Source organism: Typha latifolia, chromosome 10 (genome assembly GCF_019914945.1).
Source record: "Typha latifolia isolate L0001 chromosome 10, TyphaL0001v2, whole genome shotgun sequence".
Lineage (NCBI taxonomy): Eukaryota > Viridiplantae > Streptophyta > Magnoliopsida > Poales > Typhaceae > Typha > Typha latifolia.
The window spans coordinates 4,834,728-4,857,620 of record NC_133095.1 but is presented as its reverse complement, the minus strand read 5'-3'; the positions used below and the strand labels follow the sequence as shown (position 1 = coordinate 4,857,620).

At 38.7% G+C, this 22,893-nt stretch overlaps 3 protein-coding genes across 6 annotated transcripts; all 3 read right to left on the bottom strand.

Moving 5' to 3' along the window:
* Window positions 1-984: 984 nt before the first annotated feature.
* LOC140796475 (uncharacterized) lies at window positions 985-1,482 on the bottom strand. Its single transcript, XM_073149519.1, has one exon. It carries the CDS (start codon window positions 1,480-1,482, stop codon window positions 985-987), a length of 498 nt encoding a protein of 165 aa, XP_073005620.1.
* Window positions 1,483-1,605: 123 nt separating this feature from the next.
* LOC140796474 (uncharacterized) lies at window positions 1,606-2,282 on the bottom strand. Its single transcript, XM_073149518.1, has 2 exons — window positions 1,995-2,282; window positions 1,606-1,908 (listed from the first exon to the last, which is right to left on the bottom strand). Exons 1-2 carry the CDS (start codon window positions 2,280-2,282, stop codon window positions 1,606-1,608), a joined length of 591 nt encoding a protein of 196 aa, XP_073005619.1.
* Window positions 2,283-7,680: 5,398 nt separating this feature from the next.
* Window positions 7,681-21,207, bottom strand: LOC140796895 (protein CHROMATIN REMODELING 35). Of its 4 annotated transcripts, none has more exons than XR_012110548.1 (7): window positions 21,066-21,207; window positions 19,164-20,041; window positions 18,475-18,774; window positions 14,545-14,697; window positions 8,522-10,293; window positions 8,046-8,419; window positions 7,681-7,948 (listed from the first exon to the last, which is right to left on the bottom strand). XR_012110548.1 is itself a non-coding variant. In XM_073150064.1 (6 exons), the coding sequence occupies exons 2-6, from the start codon at window positions 20,037-20,039 to the stop codon at window positions 8,416-8,418; spliced, it is 3,105 nt and encodes a 1,034-aa protein (XP_073006165.1). In that variant the 5' UTR covers window positions 20,040-20,041; window positions 21,066-21,207; the 3' UTR covers window positions 7,982-8,415. The 4 variants fall into 4 exon arrangements, 1 of the variants encoding a protein (XP_073006165.1); XR_012110549.1 differs by having other exon boundaries at window positions 7,808-7,948; window positions 8,339-8,419; XR_012110550.1 differs by having other exon boundaries at window positions 7,852-7,969; window positions 8,339-8,419.
* Between the last annotated feature and the right edge of the window lie 1,686 nt (window positions 21,208-22,893).

The following is a 22,893-nucleotide window of genomic DNA, read 5'->3' as shown; positions in this document are numbered from 1 at the left end:
CACAGCAGTCTAAATATTCTTCCTTTTCTGGCTCCTGTTTAGTGTGTTGTAGATTATAGTTTGTTTCTTTCCATATGAACAGAGTAGCATTAGTTCTATACATATTAACCTGCATCTTTTAACCTCACCAAAATCTTTGATTAACAATCAATTTTTTAATGATACATACATACGCCTTGTGTAAATTGCCAGGAGGCCCTTTTTTTTACTAATTAGTAATTATTTGGTCATATGCATGTTTACTATGCATGGCATTGTTGTATATGTTTTGTAAATTTTCAAATATGATGGTATTTTTAAAAGATTTTCTCATATTTTTAGAAGTTTTTATTTTTTTATTTATTAAGCAAACTTGAAGCCAAAAAACAAATTTTAACTATAAAATGTGAAACTTGATCGAAACTTATCTTAAACAATGTTTCATATTCACACAAACTATTGTTAGAGAAAAACTAATATGAGATTTAGAAGAGCGGCAGACTAGGTTGCTTTCTTTGAAACTGTTTCATTTGTGCACAATGAAATAGTTTACGAGAGTGATTTTACTATCAATATTAAGTTCTCAGGTTTAAATCTTAGCTGCATCAGTTTACTTAAGATAATATCAAATTCTTAATTCTCTTGTTACCTATTTTAGTTTTCCTATTTTTTTAATAGATAAAAGGAGAGAGAAGATTTATTTTTTATTCTTTTGTTATAGGAAGACAAGTAATTTTTTTTTTTTTGAATAGCTAGCTATATTAGGCTGACCTATCCTCCTGCCGGGATAACAGCCTCCTCCAAAACGAGGTTACATAATTCCAGGGGGAGAGGGTCTGTCGGCCCAAGCCTAACATACCCCAGACCCTGCTTTCCACATTTGGCCGCCCAATCGGCCACTTTGTTCCCCTCTCGCCTTACATGACTCAGGCGACAATTTACAAAAGAGCTGAGTAACGCGGCGCACTCAACAACTAATCCCCTAACTTCCCACGGACGGTGACTCTAATTCTGCATGATCCGAACTAACTCCAATGAGTCGGATTCGACCTCCACCTTGGCGTAGCCCGCAGCAAGTCGCAATCCCAACCGGAGGGTGTGCCCCTCGGTTCGTAGCGACGACTCGCCGGCGGACGGTTCCCACGCTGCCGCTACCAAGGTGTCGTCCGCGGCCCTTATTACAGCTCCTGCCCCTCCAAGACGATCCACCATGGAGAAAGCACCGTCCACGTTGACCTTGATCCACCCCTCCGCTGGGTGTGTCCACCTTGCCACCTGCGGCCTCGCCGGAGTGCAACTTGGCCGGCCTTGCTTTGCATAGTCCTTACCGAATTGGACTGCTCGCCGGACTAGCATGTCAGCATTCATCTCAGCACCTCCAAAAACCCTCACGTTGCACTGCTTCCAAAGCATCCACAATGTGGACGCTATTATTGCCTTGCAGTCCAGGGTCTCTACCGGGTCTGCATTCCAGGACGTGGTGATCCAGTCTTCCGTCAGCATGGATGGTCACTTGTCACCCCATCCTTGGCTTGTTGCCAGCACTCGCCAGATCTCCTTCGCAGCCCTGCACGTGAAGAAAAGGTGCATTATACTCTCTCGATGAATCCCACACACGGCGCAATTCTAGTCTGGTCCGACTCGCATCGCGTAGAGGCGCGCCCACGTTGGCAGCCTCCCCCACAGAAGCTTCCATGCAAACAGGCGAACTCTCGAGGCCACCCGCAGTCGCCAAAGATCGGTCCATCCTGCCCAACTGTCTTGGCACCTCGGGTGGATGAAGGCGTAGAAGGATTTGGCCTTAGGTTCACCCGCTCGCTCCAGCCACCAGATCCACCTATCCGGCCCGGCCGCCTCCGTTAGCTCTGTGGTGCCAATCTGGAAAGCAAGGTCACGTCCGGCTTCCTCCACTAGTCGGTCCGCCTGCCCCTGGACTCAGTTATTAGATCACAGACGAGCATTTCTTCATTCATCAGCCTCGGGTGCATTTGCTGTGGCTGATGGTTCCATGGTACCGCAAATAGCCAAGGTTCACTAGCCGCTTTTGTCGTTCTTCCGTTGCCTATCTGCTTGCGGCACCCGCCTCGGATTGTGACCGCCGTGTTAACCAGCGCTCGCCATACCCATGAAGCCCTAGCTAGCACGCTAGGGATCCAGGGGTTAAGTTCGCCATACTTGGCTCTCAGTAGCTTCACCCACGAACTTTCCTGCCGATTCTTATCGCTAAGCCCCCTTCGGCCTTCGAGCTCGTCACCGTGTTCCAGTTTTGGAGGTGGAGACCGTGGCCTGCCCCGCTCTCCCATAGGAAGGACTGGGCTTTCTTCTCTATTGCCTATAGGATAGTATCTGGCAGCCACGTGCATCCCAACCAGTACGTCGGGATAGCCATGATCGTGGCGTTTATCAAGGTGAGTTTTCCGGCGGTGGAGAGTACCCCGCGTTTCCACCTGGCAAGTTTCCTGCCCACGCAATCCACCAGATGTTCCCGAACTCTCACTCGGCGGTCCGAGATGAGCACACCCAGGTATGTAAACGGCATGGTCGCCATTTGTATTCCCAGGTAGTTGCAGAGCATCGTCTCCCTCTCCTTATCTTTCCACCGGGGGAGGAGAACCTGAGATTTCTCGAGGTTAACCTTTTGGTTGGTTAGCTTGGTGTAGTCTGCGAGGCACTCTTGGATACTTAGCGCATTCGACTCAGTTGCTTGCACCGTGATGACAAGGTCGTCGGCATACAACAGGTGGGTGAGTTGGGCCTCTCCTTCCCGGTAGCCCGTCAGCTGACTGCGATCCACTCTCTCGTTAATCAAGCTGGATAGGTTCTGAGATACCAGGATGAACAGGTACGGGGAAAGTGGGTCTCCTTGTCGGATCCCTCTAAACGGTTGTAGCCACTGTGTCGGGGTTCCGTTGATGAGGAAGGAAAAGGTCGGGGAGGAGATACAAGCCTCTATCCATGCGCACCACCGAGTCGAAAAACCCATTCTTTGGAGCATCTCCATTACCGCCTCCCAGCTAACCCTGTCAGAAGCCTTCTCCATATCTAGCTTGAGCATCATGATCGGCGTCGAGATCCTGTTGGTGGTCATCGAATGCACCACTTCTTGCACTGCCAGGGTGTTATCGGCTATATTCCTTCCCGCCACGAAAGTCGCATGCTCCGGCCCCACCAACTTGGGGAGGGGGCTCTTCATCCGGTCAACTAGTAGCTTTGCGATGATCTTGTAGCTGACGTTACACAGAGATATTGGCCGAAAATCCTTCACTCGGGTAGGGTTTGCAGTCTTCGAAATGAGCGTGATGTAGGTTCTTCCCCATTGCAGCGGTATGTTGGCTTGGGAAAAGAAATAATTCACGACGTCGCAAAGGCTTTCCCCGATCTCCTCCCACAACTTGATATACACTTCAGTTGGAATGCCATCGGGTCCCGGCGCCTTCCCCTAGGGCAGACTCCAAAGCGCACCTTTGATTTCCTCCCTAGAGATGGGCTTGACTAGTTGTTCCGCCTCCTCTCCCGAGATTCTCTCGACCTGTGGCCATGACCGGTAGGTGTCCATCTGCTCAGTGTTCACCCCCCATAACTGGTTGTAAGTGGTTCTGAAGCCTTCTGCCACCTCCGTCTGGCTATTGACCCACCTCCTGTCATCGCTAAAAATGCATGTGATATGGTTGCGGTGCTGGCGGATGGTGGCTATGAGGTGGAAGAATTTAGTGTTCTTGTCGCCGTTTTGCACCCACTTAAGTCGCACTCTTTGCAGCCATTTGATGCTTATTTGCCTACTAAGAGCTGACTTGAGATTATAGAGGCCTCGTAGGCGGCGCAGCCTAGGCTCGTCCAGTCCCGCCTCCGCGTCAATCTTCTCAAGTTCGTCTAGCTCTTGTCTGGCTTCCTTTAGTTTGGCTTCAATATCTCCCACCTTTTCCTTGTTCCACCTCCTCATGGCTTTCTGCAGCAAGTCCATATTGTGTGAGAAGAGCTGCATGGGGTCGCCTCTCCTCCGGTTCCTCTAGACCTCCGCGGCTATGGTCACACTGGCTTCGTATTCGAGCTAGTATAGCTCGTACCGGAAGGGCCGAGCTGGTTGTGTTCGCTCAATAGGGAGGGTTAATAAGAGTGGCGCGTGGTCCGAGGCAGAGTGATCTAGGAGCTTGACCTGGCTTAATAGGTGCAGTCCGATCCACTTGGAGTTAGCCAGCACACGGTCCAACCGGACCCATATGCGTCGGCTGCCTACTTGGTTATTGCACCAGGTGTATGGTAGTCCTGAGAACCCTAGTTCGCATAGACCTGCCGAGTCGACGAAGGTCGCAAAAGCCTTCGCCTTTGGTCCCAGCTCCACCATACCGAAGCTCTTTTCTCCTCCTGCATGGAGGTAGGCATTGAAATCGCCAGCCACCACCCACGGGCTGCCAATGCCAGCAAGCTGCATTAGCTCCTCCCACAGGCTCCTCTGCTCCGTTAGGTGGTTGCTGGCATAGACCGCCGTCAGCCTCCAAGTTTCTCCGGTCGGCGGGGTGATTATGAAGTGTTCTGCGTATCGAGAAAATGCCACGACATCCACTCGACCTAGTTTGACTTTCCATAGAAGAATAAGGCCTCCAGATACTCCAACTGCCGGGACTGCAAACCAGGACCAGCATCTACCTAGTGCTTTTGCTACTATAGTCGCCCTATCCTAATCCACATGAGTCTCGAGCAGCACCATAATCTCCGGTTGGTGTTCTCTGTTCAGATCTCTACATTTGTCAAGGACTTCCTTCTTCATTGCTACTCTGCAATTTCAGATTAGGGCCTTGTTCATTGGATAACTTAGTGGGTTGGGTGCAGCTAGAGCTCAGTTCGCCCGCACCCGTTTGGAGGAGGGTAGTTGGACAGCGCCTTCCGCTGTAGCTTCACTGGGTCCTTCCACCTCTATGTCCTCGGTACCCCATCGCTGAGTATTGCGTGGTTCGACGGCAACCATCTGCAAGTTGGTCTCGTCAGTCTCCATGTGCTGAATCAGCTCCCCTCCTGGGGCTGCCAGTAAGGCTCGCCTGACAGCCCGGACTACGCCTGCATGGCTCTCCGCCTGTTGAGTGTTGCATGCGATAGCTAGTCTGGTACCCGTTGCTGCCAATCCTCCCCGGGAAGACTTCACTGGGTACGAGCTGCTGGTCTTGCCTTTAGCTTCGTTCTTCTTTAGCGTTCGCACGTATGCCGAGCGAGGCATACCGTCACTTTCATACCCAAGTTTGATGGCGAGCTCGTTGATGTTTGCCGTGCTTGTCGAGGTCGAGGGACCTTCCCTGACGTGGGTGCTTGCTGTGCCCTGTGCCCCGCCCTCTTTTTGCATTAAATCCTCTACTGGCGTGTCGGGTTGTGGTTGGCTCGCCGCTCCCCTCGTTACGACGTTTGCATGGCCCCCTGTCTTATCAGCTGCTGGCGTGTCCACCTAGGGTTGGGCCGGCCCGCTTCTACTCGCCGCGACTTGATCCCTCATGCCGTCCTTTCCCACTGGATTTGATTTTCCCCTTAGTACGATAGGTGGCTAATACTAGTATAAGCTATTGTAATGTTTAATTCAGTACTAGTATAAGGAGTAATAATTATATTTGATGTGACATAAAATTAATATTAAAGTATTGAAGAATAATGGATTTGTATTGGGAATTGGTGATGTTTTATACCAAATGATGAAAATACCCTTGAGTATATGTTAAAGTAGTAGGGTTATATGTTAAAGTAGTAGTATTAAATAGTATTTTTCTAAAATAATATTATTTTTTTATTAAAATTGTGGACTTAAAATACTATAAATGCTTATTCACTACGAGGTAATGCAGGGTTATAAGTCCGCACTGTGAGAAAATAACTTCGCACTCTTTACATAAAATAACCATGCATTAAATAAAGAGACACTATGGGTTAATATAATATTATAAGTCTGCACTGTGATGTAATGCAAAGTTATAAGCCCATACTACGGTGTAATACAAAGTTATAAGTCTGCACTCAATATAAAATAATCATACACTAAAAAAAAAAAAATAGGCACTGCGGGTTAATATAGGATTATAAGCTTGCCCCGCGGTGTAATGCGAGGTTATAAAATTGCTTTGAGATGGCTGATATTTAATAGAAGAGATAGTGGAGAGAGAGATAATCTCAACTGTAGCTGAGATGATTGTCTAATCTAAGGGCAAAATAGTAATTATGAGTTAATTATTAAATTATTTTTAAAAGTTGTATAGAATAAAATGAGAGAGAATGGTGAAAAATTATACTAGAATAAGATAAGATGTTTAGTTACAACACTAGAATAAAAAAAAATTATTCTACAAGTGAACGGGGACGATTTCTACCCTTCTAGAACTTCTATTCATAATAGAAAAGATAAAGATTTGGAATATATATATAGCCCATCGTAAATGTTGCATAGAATGGCTTTAGTGCCCGGAGAACAGAGGCTCGTAGTTGCGTTGGATATTTGCAGCAATGATCTACCTCCAAATTTAAAATTTCTGTATTCGTTCACACGGATGAAATTTACATGGAAGATTTGGCCGGTTAGTTCGGAAGAGCTTTTAGTGAGAAATTCTTCGGATTTTGCTCTGCACATTTGCATTAAAATTGAGAGTGAATTGCATAAGTGATTGTATTTTCTTTTTTAAATTTTGGAATCGAGTCAATTGTTCCCAAAGGGTTCGCTTGTGGAATAGAAATTAAACAACAACTTAGTTTCTTCTGGTATATTAATTTATCATTATCTTTCATCTTATTTTCTACAATTTTTAAAAATAATTTAAATATAACCCATTATTATTATTATTTTAAATTAAACATTACTTAATTACACATCACCTCAATTATAATTGAGATTCCATCTATCTCTCCTCTCAAAAACTAGAATATCGGTACTACAACACAATATAAATAACATAACTCCGCACTACATGGCTATATCCCCATTATCACGCACTATATGACTATATATTCGTACCGTCACCCGTCACACAGTACATGACTATATGTCCGTACTATTACGCACTACATGGTTATATATCCGTATTGCCACGAATTTATCCTAATGCAGATATATAGAACATTTCAAGTTCGCATTTTTAATAGAAGAATATCATAATTTTAAAAGACATTTATTAGTACTACAACTTTACATCCAATCAAAAGTATTTTCATTATTTGATATAAAACATCATTGAATCCGAATACAAATTTATAATTCTCTAATATTCTAATATCAACTTTATATCACATTAACTATAATTATTAATTTTTATACTTACATTCAACTAAATAATAGAATAACTTATACTGTTATTTAACTCACTTCTTTTAGTATTTAAAAATTAAAATACTTATTCTAAAATTGATCTTATTCACAAACAAAAAAAAATGAGCCATAATTTTCCTCCATGTAGGATTTTCCACATAAATATTATGTTTTTTTGTTCTTTGTTTTATTTGCTTTCGATCACTTCGATGGTTCGACCCGTCACACTATATCTGACTGCGTATAACACTTTTTGCCTCTGAATAATGTGGTATGCATTTGAAGCAAAATGACATCTCAAGTGAAAGGTTCTTCAATTAAATCCTCAATGAGAATCCAAATCCCTAGTCTGCTGTCACACTTAAATGGCTGTTTCTTCTATTTATGGATGCAAGTTTGGATAAATAAATAGAACAAATAGTCATATATGATTATCCGAAACAAAGGCTACCAACTATATTGCTTTCGTTCCTTCTCTCAAATGTAGCATATGCTTCACTGATTACATGTAAAATGACAGATTTGATATTACACAAAAATATCACAGATTTGATATTCACTGATTACGTTCAGAAATTAGGCAGTTGGAAATAAATTATACAAAAATAAAAACAACTTGCATTTAGAAAGCTGACCTTCAGGATCCAATTATTCCTCAGCTCCATCGCTTAACAGCAGATCGCTTGCTGATCAATTCACCTATAAGAGCAAAGATTTCACCTTCACCACAGATGAAGTCGGCAAAATGTCAACTCATAAGATCTTAAAGATAATTAAGTTACAAAGAAAATCTCACCACAAATGTGGTTGAGCTCAAGCAGTTTGCTGATACAACATCCAGCTTGATATTAGTTTCTAGTTATTACATCAACATACTTGATCAAGAAAGAAGAGGAGAAAAAAGGACCAGCTCCAGTAAAGGCTGTTTACTTGATTCAAGTGCTTACAAAATCACCATTTACAAGCATCGTCAATTTGAAAATGGTCAAAGCAGGGAAATCACAGTTTCAGCTGCAAATGTACTAATGATAAAGCCTAAAGGGGAGATAGTATTTCCCATTTAATCAAAATGAAGGGAGCGGCTCCTACCCAATCATTCAGTTGTATCCAGTCATCTGAAAGATTAGCAGTGCGTTCACTATACATGACATGCAAAGGCCATATGGTCACCTGCACAAGAGGATCATCAATCCGCTGATGCCAACTTCAAATGCAACATTTCCAAAAGAAAGATTGATCACAATAGACAAATACAGTCTAATAGGAACTAACCTTCTGTACAAAGCCTTGACATCTTCACATAAATTGGAGCTTTCTAAGAACATATCTTGACAGCTTGCAGTATCAACTGCATCCAACTCAAACCCTTGATGACTGCTGTACTCGCTCCATTCAAACCACATCTTCGAAATTAATTCCTTTCTGAAGGAGGTATTGTGATCATCCTCCTCCGGAGAGCCAGCAGCAACCAGCCTGTATGTGTATACTTTTTTCTCTTGGCCTGGTCGAAATGCACGCCCAATTGCTTGGCGGGTAACTGAAGGGTTCAGGTGAACATCTAAGATCACAATCCTAGATGCACCAACAAGAGAGATGCCCTCCCCGCAAGCCTTGATTGAACCAAAGAGAACCTTTGCATCAGGGGAATTGTTAAATTGTTCCATTGCCCATTCCCTATCCTCAGTACTCGAATCGCCAGAGATCGTAAAAATTTCCTTACCTACATGCCATCCTTTGGTTCTGACGATCAGTCTTTCCAAAAATTTCATAGGTAGAATATATTGACTAAAGGCAAGTAGCTTCTCCCCTGCAGACTCAGAAAGAGACAAAATATTAAGGAAAAATTTGGTCTTTATCCCATCTCTCACATTTATTGAGTCAATCAAACTGTCAACCTTCCCATCATTAAAGGAAATAGCCCTGTCCCCAGCAGCAATTTCTGAGATGTCAAATAAGCGAGGGTGAATGTAGACAGCATTTCCTACGGCACTTCTTTTGAACTTCTCATACTTCCGTAATTTCTGAACGATTTCTTTCTGCTTGGGGCTGAGGTCCAAAAGAACCGTGAAGTCAATTAGACCAGGCAGTTCATCCAGAAAGTCCCCTTTATAATAATGAAGAACATCCTTTGTTAGTTCCCTGAGATCTTGTATAACTGTAACTTTTCTCTTGAAATTATCATCACTTTGCAAAGTCTCCTCAACTAAATCATAGAACATACTATTTACAGAACCTTTGTACAACCTTCTACCACCTGAGATAGCTACCCTGCTAAGGACTCGCTTGACGATAGCACGAGAAGACTCCATTTTCAGAAACTTTGGACGCACAAGGTTCAAGATATTAAATACTTCCCTAACATGGTTCTGGAAGAGGGTCCCTGAAAGCACCACTTTGCGACATGTCTGCACTTTTGCCAGTGAATCTAGTACATAGGTGTCCTCATTTCTTGGTGTGTGGCCTTCATCCAGTATCAGAAGGCTGGGAATCTTAAGCAGTCTTTCCTGACATGCAGCTGCTACACTATTAGTTTCACCACCACAGATGATATTTGTAAATTGCTTGTAGCCCAGAAACAAAATGCTCTTATTTTCTTGCCAATGGTTTAAGACCTCCAACTGTTCTGATCTCTTGTCAGCCTTAGCAGAGTAAAAATCATACAAAGGTATGTCTTCCACTTGCCAGCGCTGAAACTCTTTCTTCCATGTAGGCAAAATTCCTTTAGGAAGAATAACAAGGGGCCTGGCAAAGGGATACCTTGCCAGAAAGCTCTGGATAAAGCTTATGAGCATAAAGGTTTTTCCAGAACCTGGGGCATGAGCTAGAATGCAACCCCCAGGTTTATCAGTTACAAGGTTTTTAACCAGGAAATTGAAGCCTTCTAACTGATGTGGCTTCATTTGCTTCAAATGCCTTGGATGGATGGAAATATCAGCAACTATAAAATCATCTTCTGATAATTTAAATGCACTACCTTCAACTGCCTCATCTGCATCCTTGGAAGCCCATGCTGCCGAATTGTGAGTTCTTGCTGCCCGTGTACCCTGATCACAGAGAGAAAACATCAAGAACTTCTTGCATATGCTATCCTTTATAAGTTGCTAAAGTTTCTTATGTTATATTGGTAGATGATCCAACTAATTCATAATTCAATAGTATACTGTAGCCCTCATAAAGGTCATTTTGCACATATTACAATATTCAAGTACCATAATAAAGAACAGACCAACAAAGAAATGAAATTTGATGGAAAGCACAAAATCATGCAATCATATGCTAGGGCAAAAATTGAAACTCAAGCACCAAATTACCAAAAATAGAGAAAGGAAAAGAAGAAATTAAGATGATGAGAAAGGTAATCTTAAGCAAAATTAAAAATAAATGAGTAAAAGGTAGGTAAGGTCAACCACCAATCTAAGGGAGTCATGTCCTCTTCAGTTTTCACTACTTCCCACCCAAATCATTTCCTATTTTACTGTCCCTCTTTTGTACCTTCAATTGAATCACTTTTTCAAATTAAATGTCTAAATGACCCTTGGGTTTGTCAAACATGTCTAAACCAGCTTAAATAATTTTCCATACCTTATCTTCAAAAAACACTACCTCGTACTTCTGTTAAAAGATTAGTTTTCTTGTTCTATCATTTTCTAGTGACACTATTTGTTCATCACAACATCATCTCTTGTTAAAGCTGAACTTTTGTGCATGGTACTTCCTAGAATGCAACATTATCAACTGTCAGGCATAGTTGATAAATAGCTCTCCTAATTTTTTTTTCTTTTGACAAGGAGTATGATAATTAGAAAATGCTTCAAGGCACATGCACTATTGGTGATAAGAACTACTCTAAGATGATACTAGTTGGGTACATATGTCTATCAAGAATAAATGCAACTTTGCTCAAATTTTTTACCACAATATTTTAGCTAGAGATTCAGATGTAGATAAAAATTTAAAGATTTGGGAAAGTTCCCAAACAACTTTTATGTTATAAGAAAATCTCATCAACTTGCTCTCCTCTTCAAATAAAACAGTAGTGCAGGAGTAACTACAAACCATTAGCCCTATGTCCCCTCACTGTGAGGAAATAAAACAGTAAGAAAGGGCAAAGGCCTGGAGAGTGCATGTAGCACCAAGTAGCCTTCACACTCCGGCATCAAAATCATGGATTCGGAAACCATAAGAAGAACATTTAGTTTGCTGGTTCTTGTTTAAAGAAGTAGCTTCAATATACTATGATTGTGTTAAACTATGATTTAATCAAATTCAGCAGTCTTACCTGGAGACTTAGCATAGGAAGTAGGAGCCCAAGGATAAAAAAGTGTTAGAAAAAGGACAAAGCAAATATCAAACATGAGCACAATGCATTTCTTTTCTTTTCTTTTCTTTTGTTTTTTGCGCTAGTCTTGTTTGTCAAGCTTATAAGCTTTCACCTGTATTAAAATTATGGGCAAAGTACTTCTCCTTTAGACAAATTCCTTCACATCATATACCTAGTGGAATAGAAATAGGTCCTCAATTTCCACTTACATACACTACTCTCTGGAATGGTGTCTATGCACCTGTTCATGAAATGGTACAGCCGTACATTCATATGTGGTCTCTTGCACTTAAGGCAACTAAGAAATTCACAGGACTAAAAATTCTCTTGGTGTTAGTTAAAAGGTAGTTCTTGCTATCAGCCTACATAATTTTTAAATATACTATTTGTTTTTAGTTTTTCACTGTTTCTCTGTGCTTATATCGCATACACATATGCACACCCCTACCATAAATGCACAATGAGATTCCTTATTTGCCTGCATGCTGTGTGAAGACTGACAGAGTGACCCTAATACTCCCAAAAAGTTACACTATAGATAAAAATCTACAGTAAACAAGCACCAACTTTAGTATTTAAAACAGAAAAGATTCCATCCATATGGCAGAAGTATCAGAGGCCAATAATTGATGAGCACATTATGGAAGCATTGTCCAATTTAGGTTCAATTTGCCAAAATAAATCAACAACATGGCCCATATTAAAAGTTCTGGGATACACTTAAAAAAGGGTACAAACAGAACTTTAAGGAAAAAAATGTGTCAAAACTATATGGTTTACTACCCATGAATCCTACAACGACAGATATATAATCATAGTGATAGCATGTCATATAGATGCATGTATGTAACTTCAAGGAATTCACTTACAAATGTGAAATTAGATCCGCATTCAATGTGAATCAGAACTGACTTCAATATGGACAAATAGAATAAGGGAAAAGAGATACGAAGGATAATTTCCTCAAATCAAAATGTATAAGGAGTAAGCGAATCCAAGAATGATGTAACAGTAATATTAGTAGTTACTCAAAAAAGAATAAAGTAGAGAAGGAAGGAGGGGAGTAGGAAAAGTACCAAATAAAAGAAAAACTCATCCCAAAGACTGAAAACATCTTTTTAACACCAAAACATCCAAAGGACTTTTAAGAATCATTACATGGAAAAGAAAGAGACAGGGTCTATTTGAACAGCCATGTAGGACAACCATAACTCCCTAATATCTCTTGACGATGGATCCCAGACCAAACCATGCTTCACGTAAACCATGACTTTATGAGTATACCTATGTACCATATCCTAAATGCCCCTACAGGAATCTACGGTATATAATTAAGAGTTGGACTTTCCTTGATGGTCAATAAAGGGTGAGTTAGTTACAAGATATTTCTTGCTTTTACCTACAATTTAGTACATTATATGATGATGGAATCATGGAATGATAAAGTATCTTGCATTAGTGTTCATTATGGTCATTATCATATATGTAGTGTACTCATAGTCTCATACTATACATTATAATCATAGAATGAGGGTATTGCAGTAACAGAAAACGATATATGTAAAATAGCTAAACTTAGTAAACAATAACTCATCGATCTGCAATCTGCATAAAGTGTTTGGGGATACTATTGGCCATCTTGATATACAGAATACAAGGATAAGAAACAATTTGAATAAAATGGTACGAATACCACCAACAATGAGACTCCTCTGTGTATGATCACCTCCAAGTACAACTAAATTCTTATCAAAACAAGAATGACATGTCCAGATGTTGACTGCAGGACAGTCTCACAACTCATTTCCCACATAAACAGAATAGTAAGAAAGGAATAAGGAGGAAAATGAATTAGAAGATGACTTGACATGAATGACATAGAGAACTTGATCACCGAGGCATGAATCTATGGCACATACAGAATTTCTGTACAAAACTAGATAGAAGAACTAATGTCATGAATGTGAAATAATTTTTTGATGAATCTTGCTTGGACTAGCTAAAATAAATCAGGCTTATCACCTCTTAAATGGAGAGACAAGTCAGGAAAATGACTTCTAGTCAATTGAAAAGATGAAAAAAAAATATCAAATAATCCAAGTAAAAGCAATAGTGACATCCTCTAAGCTAGGATACTTTCAAAATAAAAATAACAAATATTGTTATTCGTTAGAGATGATGTCCTCAAAGGCTCAAAGTCCTGGTCTCCTCAGGTAACAGATCTAAAAGATCAGTCGACATTATTGTCACAAGAGAAATAGGAGTTGGACCTAACTAATGATTGGTCTGATTGAGGTCCTCAAAGCAAAACTCAACAGTGAAGGACATACCAAGCCATGCTAGAAGGCACATGTTGTGTCAGTGTCATATCGCAACTGTACAGAGTAATATCCTAATATTTCATTGTAACATGTAACAACGCATGTAGGACCATGTCAAAACTGCAATGCGGCTGTGCCAGTTCAGCGAATAATATGACTCTATCTGATAATAAATGTGCCATCCCTTGCTATAACTCAGTGAAGCAATGACTAATAACTAACAAGTCAATTCCTGGATTCAAATGTTTAACTTGGCAAAGCTTATTAGTACATCTAGAACAGCAGATGCCCAAATTGATGAGATAACAGGATTATTCAGTTCCACAATCAGTGAGGGTACAATGGTATATGGCTATCTTCAGGACACAACATAGCAATGAATTCAAGAATTTATTTAACTATCTCATATCTTCTACTGATTGTTAGCTTATCTATATTTATAATAAAAGAGTTATATGGAGTCCATTACCAAAGAAATGAAAATTTAATGCTTGTAAAAAGGAAGAGCAAACATTTAAATATGAATACAAACTTCATTTCCTTTATGGAAAAATCTTGAGTAGCAAAGCAGTAAGCATCAATTACATGAATGTGCAAACAAAAATATCACTTGTAGATAGAGCAATAAGCATATCAAAATATCAAGTATCTACCTTAATCCATTGGTAATCAAATATCGTCTCTATACTTTTCTGGATGACTCCACAAATACGACAAACAAGGCCGAGATCATCCTCAAGCAAGTAAGAATGGTTACATTCTTCTTCTTCTTCTTGTACAACATGCGACTCATCTGATGTAGTAGCCTATGATTATCAAAGAACGATGGCATCATTAAGATACACAAGCTGAAACAGAACTAACAAAAGATCATGTAAACTATCTAAAATCAATGTGTGGTCTCTAAATTACATGGACTGCACTTCACCAATCTTATGGTCAACCTCAAATCACCATTTGGTAAATATCACAGCCGCAGAATTGGTCTTACTGAATCAAGAATGAAATTAAATAAAATAAAGATGATAAGAAGCATGGATGGCCGTGCCATGGCACGGCACGGCACGGCACGTGCCGCAAGAGAGAGAGAGAAAAAGAGGAGGGAGACTAGCGGCTCTTCACTCTTTTGACCTCATCATCACCGCTCGTTGTCATCGTTCGCTGTCGGAGATGAAGAATCTCGATCCGCAACTTAACTCTTTATTCACCTGCCCTAACCCGCCCGAGGTCTTCTTCCTCCTCGTGCAGAGGTTGGGGCTGGGGCTAGGGCATTCTTGTATGAGATGTGACGACGCCTTCATCAACGAAGCTCTCCAGCACGACGGGCAATGATGTGCCACGTGCCGGTATGCCACCAGCACGATAAGTGTTGACCAGCACGCTGCCGGTCAACATGACCATCATTAATAAGAAGTATATCTCAAGTTTATCCTTTTAAGTAACCTTGGACCTAGGAAACACGGATACTTTATACTCTTGTCGTATTTGTATCAGATACTATACTCATGGGATACTTCAAAAATATATTGGAAACTATCTTGAAGAATCCAAATTGTTTTTTGAAAAAATAAATATTGTGGATTCTTCTCAAATATTTCTTCAATGCTTCTGAGATTCCTATCAATAGAAGCTAAATTGAAGGAGATTACCACCTTTCATTTCTTATCGAATCTATAATGTAACTTTTTGTGGAAAGATTTAGTTTGCTTGTTTATTTTATGATCTATATCAAGAAATTAGGTTACAATAGCCAATTTCTTCTGATTTATAAATTGAATTGCTTGTTTATCTTACATCTTCGTAATATACAATGTAATACTAGTTCTTTATTATGAATGGTAGTTATATTAATAAACCAATTGACGATCTCCTTATATTAACCAGTGATGGCTGTGCCAGTGGCACACCCCCCTGTGCCAATGGCACACCCCCTATAATATTTTTAATAAATTTTTTAGAATATTTAGAGATGTTTTCGGGTTTTTGGTATGTCAATCTTTGATTTTTTTGTCTAAATATATGAATTAAAATTTAAAATCTACATTACAATGTTTTATCTTTAGATTATTTTTGTAAATAACTTATTTTATTAAAGATAAAACAACATTTGAATATAAATATTATTCAACACATAATATGATTGAATACGTTCATTAAAATTAATATTAATGATTAAGCACTCCATAATATGATTGAATACTCCATAATATAATTGAACACATAATAACATTCAATAAATAATTAATAATAGTTCAATAATTAAAATTAATATCAATGTAGAATGACGAGGAGGATCAAAGACTTCATTTGCTAGCACAAGAATAGCACGGGAATGTTGCATTAAATACTGTCGATATTCTTTAAAACTTATCCACCGATAATATTGCTCGTTATAACGTCTCACATAGTCTTCATAGAAATAAGAATTTTGTAATTCTTCGATGATATGATATGAATATTGAATATATACGGGAATGATCGGCATAGGCACAGGCACAGGCACACCATAAGCATATGCAGATTGTGGATATGGAGTATAATAAGGGTGTTGTGGCTCTGATGGGTGTGATTGATATTATAGTAATGATGATGAATTCATATCATCCTATGGGCGCACCTCTCCTGATGTCCTGCTACTTATAGACTCAAGTCATTCCCTCATCTGACTATAAGCATATTGAGCTTGAGATGGTCCCTTTCCTTTCTTCTGTCTCTGATAAATTCGGCTTTATAGTTGTCTAGGTATAGCAAATGAATTGTCATTCCAATTTTTAAAAATGACAAATAATTTGTCATTTCAAAAATGACAAATAAGTTGTCATTTCAAAAATGACAAATAACAAAAGTTAATTAATGAAAATAAGAAAAAGTAAAAAAAATGGGTTCTACATGTCATATCATGTTTGTTAAGAAAATAAGTAAAATTGATTTGATAAAGATTGATGGAAATAGAAAAATTAAAAAAAAAATCTCTACATTGGCACATGACCGGCACGGGGGTGTGCCAGTGGCACACCCCGTGCCAAGTGCTGTGCCTCTACTGGCACGGCAAGTGCCGGTCGGCACGGCCATCCTTGATATTAACTACCATACACAAAAATAATATAAAATTCCTCAATTAAGAAAGTACAAAAGTTCACAAATTCATATATACATATATATATAGAAACTACATGTCCTAGCTTATCTTTATCTTTTAGAATTTAACATATCGGTGTCTTCCATATCCCATATCTGTATACATGTTTGTACTTTATAAGCTCAGACCAAAGATTCTTATCGCCAATTGTCTTCTTAGTTTCTTAGTCTTTTTACACCATATTATCTTCGCTTTTCAGTACTAGTAACTTCTACTAAACTCTATAATAGAACTCTTTCAAAAGAAATTGCACTTTGGTCATAACTTACCACTATTAAGTCTCTTCTAAAACTAGTTCTCGATCTGTAGATACAACAAGAATCTCTTCAATTACTCTTTTAAAATTATTATGAATGTTAATCCATAGATTCCATACTGCATTATTATCATCTTGTAGTAGATTGTATTTTTTTAATATTATTTTATTTTATCATCACCCTCCTAAACACCACGATCCAAATTACGGTGGCTTTCTACATTTTTCTCTTCCATTTTCAGTCTCCCTCGCAATAACTTTGCGATCTTTGTTTGTTAACTCTTCTAATCTTCATTTGTGGATGAAGTCAATTTGACTATAATCTTGTCCAGTCCTAAAAGATACTTTCTCATTGTACAGCAAGGACTTGTACCAAAAGATCAAAATTGGAAGTCACACAGTTTAAATCATATCCTCTAATTTTATTTATTTATCAATATCTGGAGTGTCTTTGTATGCTCTAATATCTTTCGTAGGACCATTTGTATCTTCTTCTATGTAATCTGCTTAATTTCTCCTATTCATAGATATGTGCCTGCCTTTATACAATTAAATACAAAATTATCAATCTTTGAAACAGGTATTAAGTGGTAGATCTTTTAGCTCCTTATCGCTGTGGAGGAAAAATCGGACTTTTGGGGGGAGCTGGAGTAGGTTTCCGAGTAACTTTTTAATGCTCAATTTGTCTTTTCAAATTCTTGTTTATATACTCCTAACTTTTCTCCTACCCATTTGTTTTCCTAAGAATCCCTTCCCAGTAATCATATCTATCAATTCTATGTTTTCACCTCAAGTATTCTTACATTTAAGTTGCTAATCTGAGCCTACTCTCATGCAGTATCTTTGCTTCATATGTATACAAATTGCTAGCACATATAACAGACTAACAGAAAGTGCAGGAGCTTAGATAATATATCAATTATTGCCCAGGAATGAAAACAGCAAGATGAAAAAGCTCTACTGCTTGATACTCTCATTAATTTTATTGGGCTTTATAATCTCAAGCTAAAAATAAAGAGTCTCAGAAGAACAAGGTGCAACAGAAAAAAAAAACTACAAAAGCTTGCCAATTGACAGGACATGAAATGAACGGCACTACAAGAAAGATTATGTAAGGAGCATCATGAAGCGAACCAAAAGAAAGTCCCACCTGCATCAAAGGACAAAAATAACACTTATTATTATTACCTTTGAACACTCCATAGCTAATGACATGTCTTTCCAAAGATCTTCCAAACCATCACTTTCTGGTACTTCAGTTTCATCCTGTTGACAGCTCTCCAAGATAATTGAGTCCTCTTGTGCACCCAGAGAAGAATGAAATCTTGATTCAAACTGTTGACAGCTTTCCATGGTATTTGGGTCCTCTTGTGCGCCCAGAGAAGAACGAACTCTTGATTTTGCATCAGATTTTTTCTGCCTGTTCCTCTCATAGACAAGGGCAAAACTAACTTGTGTTCCACCACTTCTCTCCAGATGGCTTTCGTTCTATACATAATGACAGCAATAATTAAATTCTGAGTTCGAAAACCTTCTCGTCTTTAACATATATGATCTTAACAACTGTCAGACAAGATGGTTGCGACAAAGGAGTTAATATGAATAAACTGTTTCACTGTTTCAGATAAGGACTTACTGGAATAAAGATATTATTTACTGATAAATCTGAGTAATTTGCAGGAAACAAATAAATCCGCAAAAACATCTAAATGCTAAAAATCGGTATCCTTTGCTCCTACTTTCTGTTAGCTGAGTAAATGTAAAGAAAGAGTTTCTCTATTCAAGTATCAAATATTACATCTACTAATCTACCATGCCTCAGACCAATTCAAAATTTAGTGTTTTACTAGAAGCATTGACATGCAAGAAGTGCTTACAACAACATCTTGAAACCTCTCCTTCTCGGGTACTTTCTGGAGGATAACCTTTTCAAATTGAACAGCAGGCTTCCAGCTAGTTTTGGGAGCAATATGACCAAATAAGTGAGGACCTGTCTGGCCATATGGAACCAGCTGGTTATCAGTACCTCGTCCTACAATCATGGCTTGTTTTATCCGATTCTTTATATTAGCTTGTAGCCAAGCTCGAAAATCAAGAGACCTACTTTCAGAATGTAAAGCATGCTTTTCACCCGCTTCATGACTCACATCCTCTTCATCCGAATCAAGAATTATAAGTGAATCATCTTTCTCTTCATTTTCTTTGAGGCAAGAATCTGAAGGGCCAGTGGGCACTCCCTCGTGCAATTTAGAACCAGAACCACATGAAGGTTGTGAGGTATGCATTATGCAGTCATGTGATTTCTCTGAGGACATATTAACGGCATCAGCAGCAGAATGATCAAAATCATCATCATCCAAATCTATTATTGTTGGGCATGTTGAATGATCACCATGTCGGCCTGGATTAGTCTGGTATTTGACAGATGATGAGTTGGTACATCTAGTTGAATCATCAAGGGTTCTCTTAGATGACAGACTTGATTGGGGGTTTGCACAAGACGTCGGGCATAATCCAGATAAGAAATTGATCACTTGCATCCTCTGAGCACGAAGTGCTTCATATTCTTTGGTTACACTCCCATATTTCCCTTCATCTAAGTTTTCCAATACACCAGACAAGGCAAAGGCATTTGAATAATCTATAACATGTCGAGAAGTTACTGCATTATTTCCATAATCAGAATGTGACATGCAGATGTTATTCTTGCCTTCATCGTGGACTTTCATCCTTTTATGTCCATTAAGATACATATCTGCAAATATAGAACAATGTTCTTGTCATACCTGTTATTGTCATACCTAAGAGATATTTGATGTCATATTATAGTGACATAAGCATTTAGCAAGTGACGTTAAATTTCAAGTCAAAATGGATAATAATGAAGGAATCATAAAGAAAAGTGTCATTGTCATACCTGAAAGTTTTTCCCATATTTCCAAGCCTAAATGGAACCTCAAGCAATTTCAGATAGAAAATGCAGAAGTTTTATTGGACTCGTATATATAACAAGTATTACAAATGTCATATCATAAAACAAATATATGTAGGCCCCTAAATAACATAGATAAGAAAAAACAGAATCATCTTATATGCAATTTGGATACATCATATATAATGTTAAGTATTCTTAGTGTTCAAACTGGTCCAAGGAGAAAGATTGCTAGTATAAATTCCTTTTCTCCATGACAAGATGAGAAATAATTTAATTATCACATTACTACAAACTTTAAGCAAAGGTCAATGTGTAGTTTCTTATCAGAATATATATATATGCATAGTGCAATAAACACAAGACCTTGAACATAATGCAAAAGACATTGAAGAGTTGAGATATGTGGTTTTTATTTCTTTTGGTCTTATACAAGAATAATCTTTCAAAGAGCATCACTGCTAACTCTTTTGGGTCTTATCCAATGACCTCCTCAGTCCTCACAACCATAAAAGGGCAATGTTAAAATTCAAAAAATTCCTGATTGAAATTTATTAAAGTGACAAAAGAAAGCCTTGAGAAGAAATAAATACTCCAGCGAGCTTGTGATCGATTAGACTATATAATTTCACAATCAGATATTTAGGTTAATCCGAGATCATAGCTTACGCAAAAGAAAGTGAATTCGTTTTCCACAATAAATGAAGACAATTAGAGCGTGTCGAGTATTGTCCCAACCAAGAAAAATCAAAACGCGAAATAAATACCGACACTCTTTATCAAAATGCCAAATTCGTGAGAGAGCGAGGAGGCAAGAGAGAGAGAGGAAGACAGAGTAACGACTCACCGCCGGCGTCGCGGTGGTGATCGTCGTCGGTGATGGGTCAAAGCTTGGTTATTGGAAGAGGTGAATGGAAGAAGAGAGAAGAGAGCCTTCGAAAAGAGATTGTTCGGACTGGCCTCTCTCAGTACTTACTCACCCCCCTTTTTATTATTATTTTCTTTCCTGTAGTTAGCCCAGTATTTTTTTGTACTATTTATAATTCACCTTAATATATTTTACCTTTAATATTTCAAAAACACATGACATTAGCTTTATAGTGATTACGAGATAAAAAAAAATTAGGATAGGAATAAAATAATAACCTATCATGGGATAAGTGATGGTATGGGTGTAAATGAGCCGATCTAAATGGTATGGGTGTAAATGAGCCGATCTAACCATAATTTGATGCTTAGGTCTCAACTCGAGCTCAGCTCGAGTCGAGGCAGACTGAGCTTGAGCCTAGTCTAAGTTGAGCCCAAGCTTGGTTAGAAGAGGAGGATGAGGCGGCGGTGGTGACGGTGGCTTACCGAAGGAGGAGGAGACCAATGGAGAAGGAGGTGCTTGCCAAAGAAGGAGGAGACTAATGGAGAAGGTGGCGACGGCTTGTCGATGGAGGATGAGGAGAAGGTGACGACAGTGCTTGTCGATGGAGGAGGAAGACAATTGATCACCACCGAGAGAAGATTTTTTTTTTTTTGAACAATTCGTTATTTAAAGAGTTAGTGGTGTTTTAGAAATGGGAATTAGTGATTGATGGAAGAGAGGAGTACCGGTGGCTAGGAAAAATAAAATAGAGGCTAGGTCAATCATATCAAGAGAAAAAAAAAGGGAGGTATAAGTATTTAAGAGGGTTTTGTACTCTTAGCCATGGGTCGAATGGAGATTTAAGAGAGTTTTGTTCTTTTAGCCACACGTGAGGAATGAAGAGTAAAGAGTATATTAAGATATTAATATATATTTTTATATATATAATTTTGAGTTTATCAAGCCAAGCCTAAGCTAGCTGGTTTTGGCTCAGGCTCGACTCGAAATCAAATTTTGAGCCCTATTTAGGCTTGGCTCAGCTTATCACAAACTGAGCCACAAATCGAGATGAGCCAACCCAAACATGAGCAGCTCATTTATTTTGACAGCCCTAGATGGAATTATCTAGTTTATTTATTTTTTAATATTTAATTAAAAAATAAATAAATGTAATAATGTAATGTATAAAAGTAAGGAATGAGAATAAAATTTAGTTATTATGATTGTGGTAAGCGATAAAAATGATTAAATTAATATTATTTGCCTTTTCTTGATTTAAATATAAATAGATATTTGTAATTTAATTTGTACTACTATTATGTTTGCTATTTATGATTATTTTTGAAATTCTTGCTCAAAAAATATTTGAGTGAATTCACTATTTTCACACAATACAAAAGTAATTACAAGCATATCAGCTACAACACAGTGCTATCATCTCTCTCCTCTTCAAAGGCAGTACCGCATATCCGCAGGATAATACTCTGCACACTCGAGTGCGGGGTTACATAGTGTAGTTACTCCGCACTCCTAAGTGTAGAATTATAACCCTATATACTCGCGCAGTGCGAGGTATTACCTCGCATACCTGTGTGTGGGGTTATAACCCCGTATAACCTCATAATGCGGGAAATTTTTTGAAATATTGTTTTCCATCGGCTCAAAGATATTATCATTATTTGGTTTAAAACATCACCAATTTTTAATACTTTCATATTAACTTTATGTCATATCAAATAAAACAATTACTCCTTATACTAGTATCGAACTAATATTAAAATAACTTATACTAGTACTAGCTCTCTTCTTCTACTATTAAAAATTA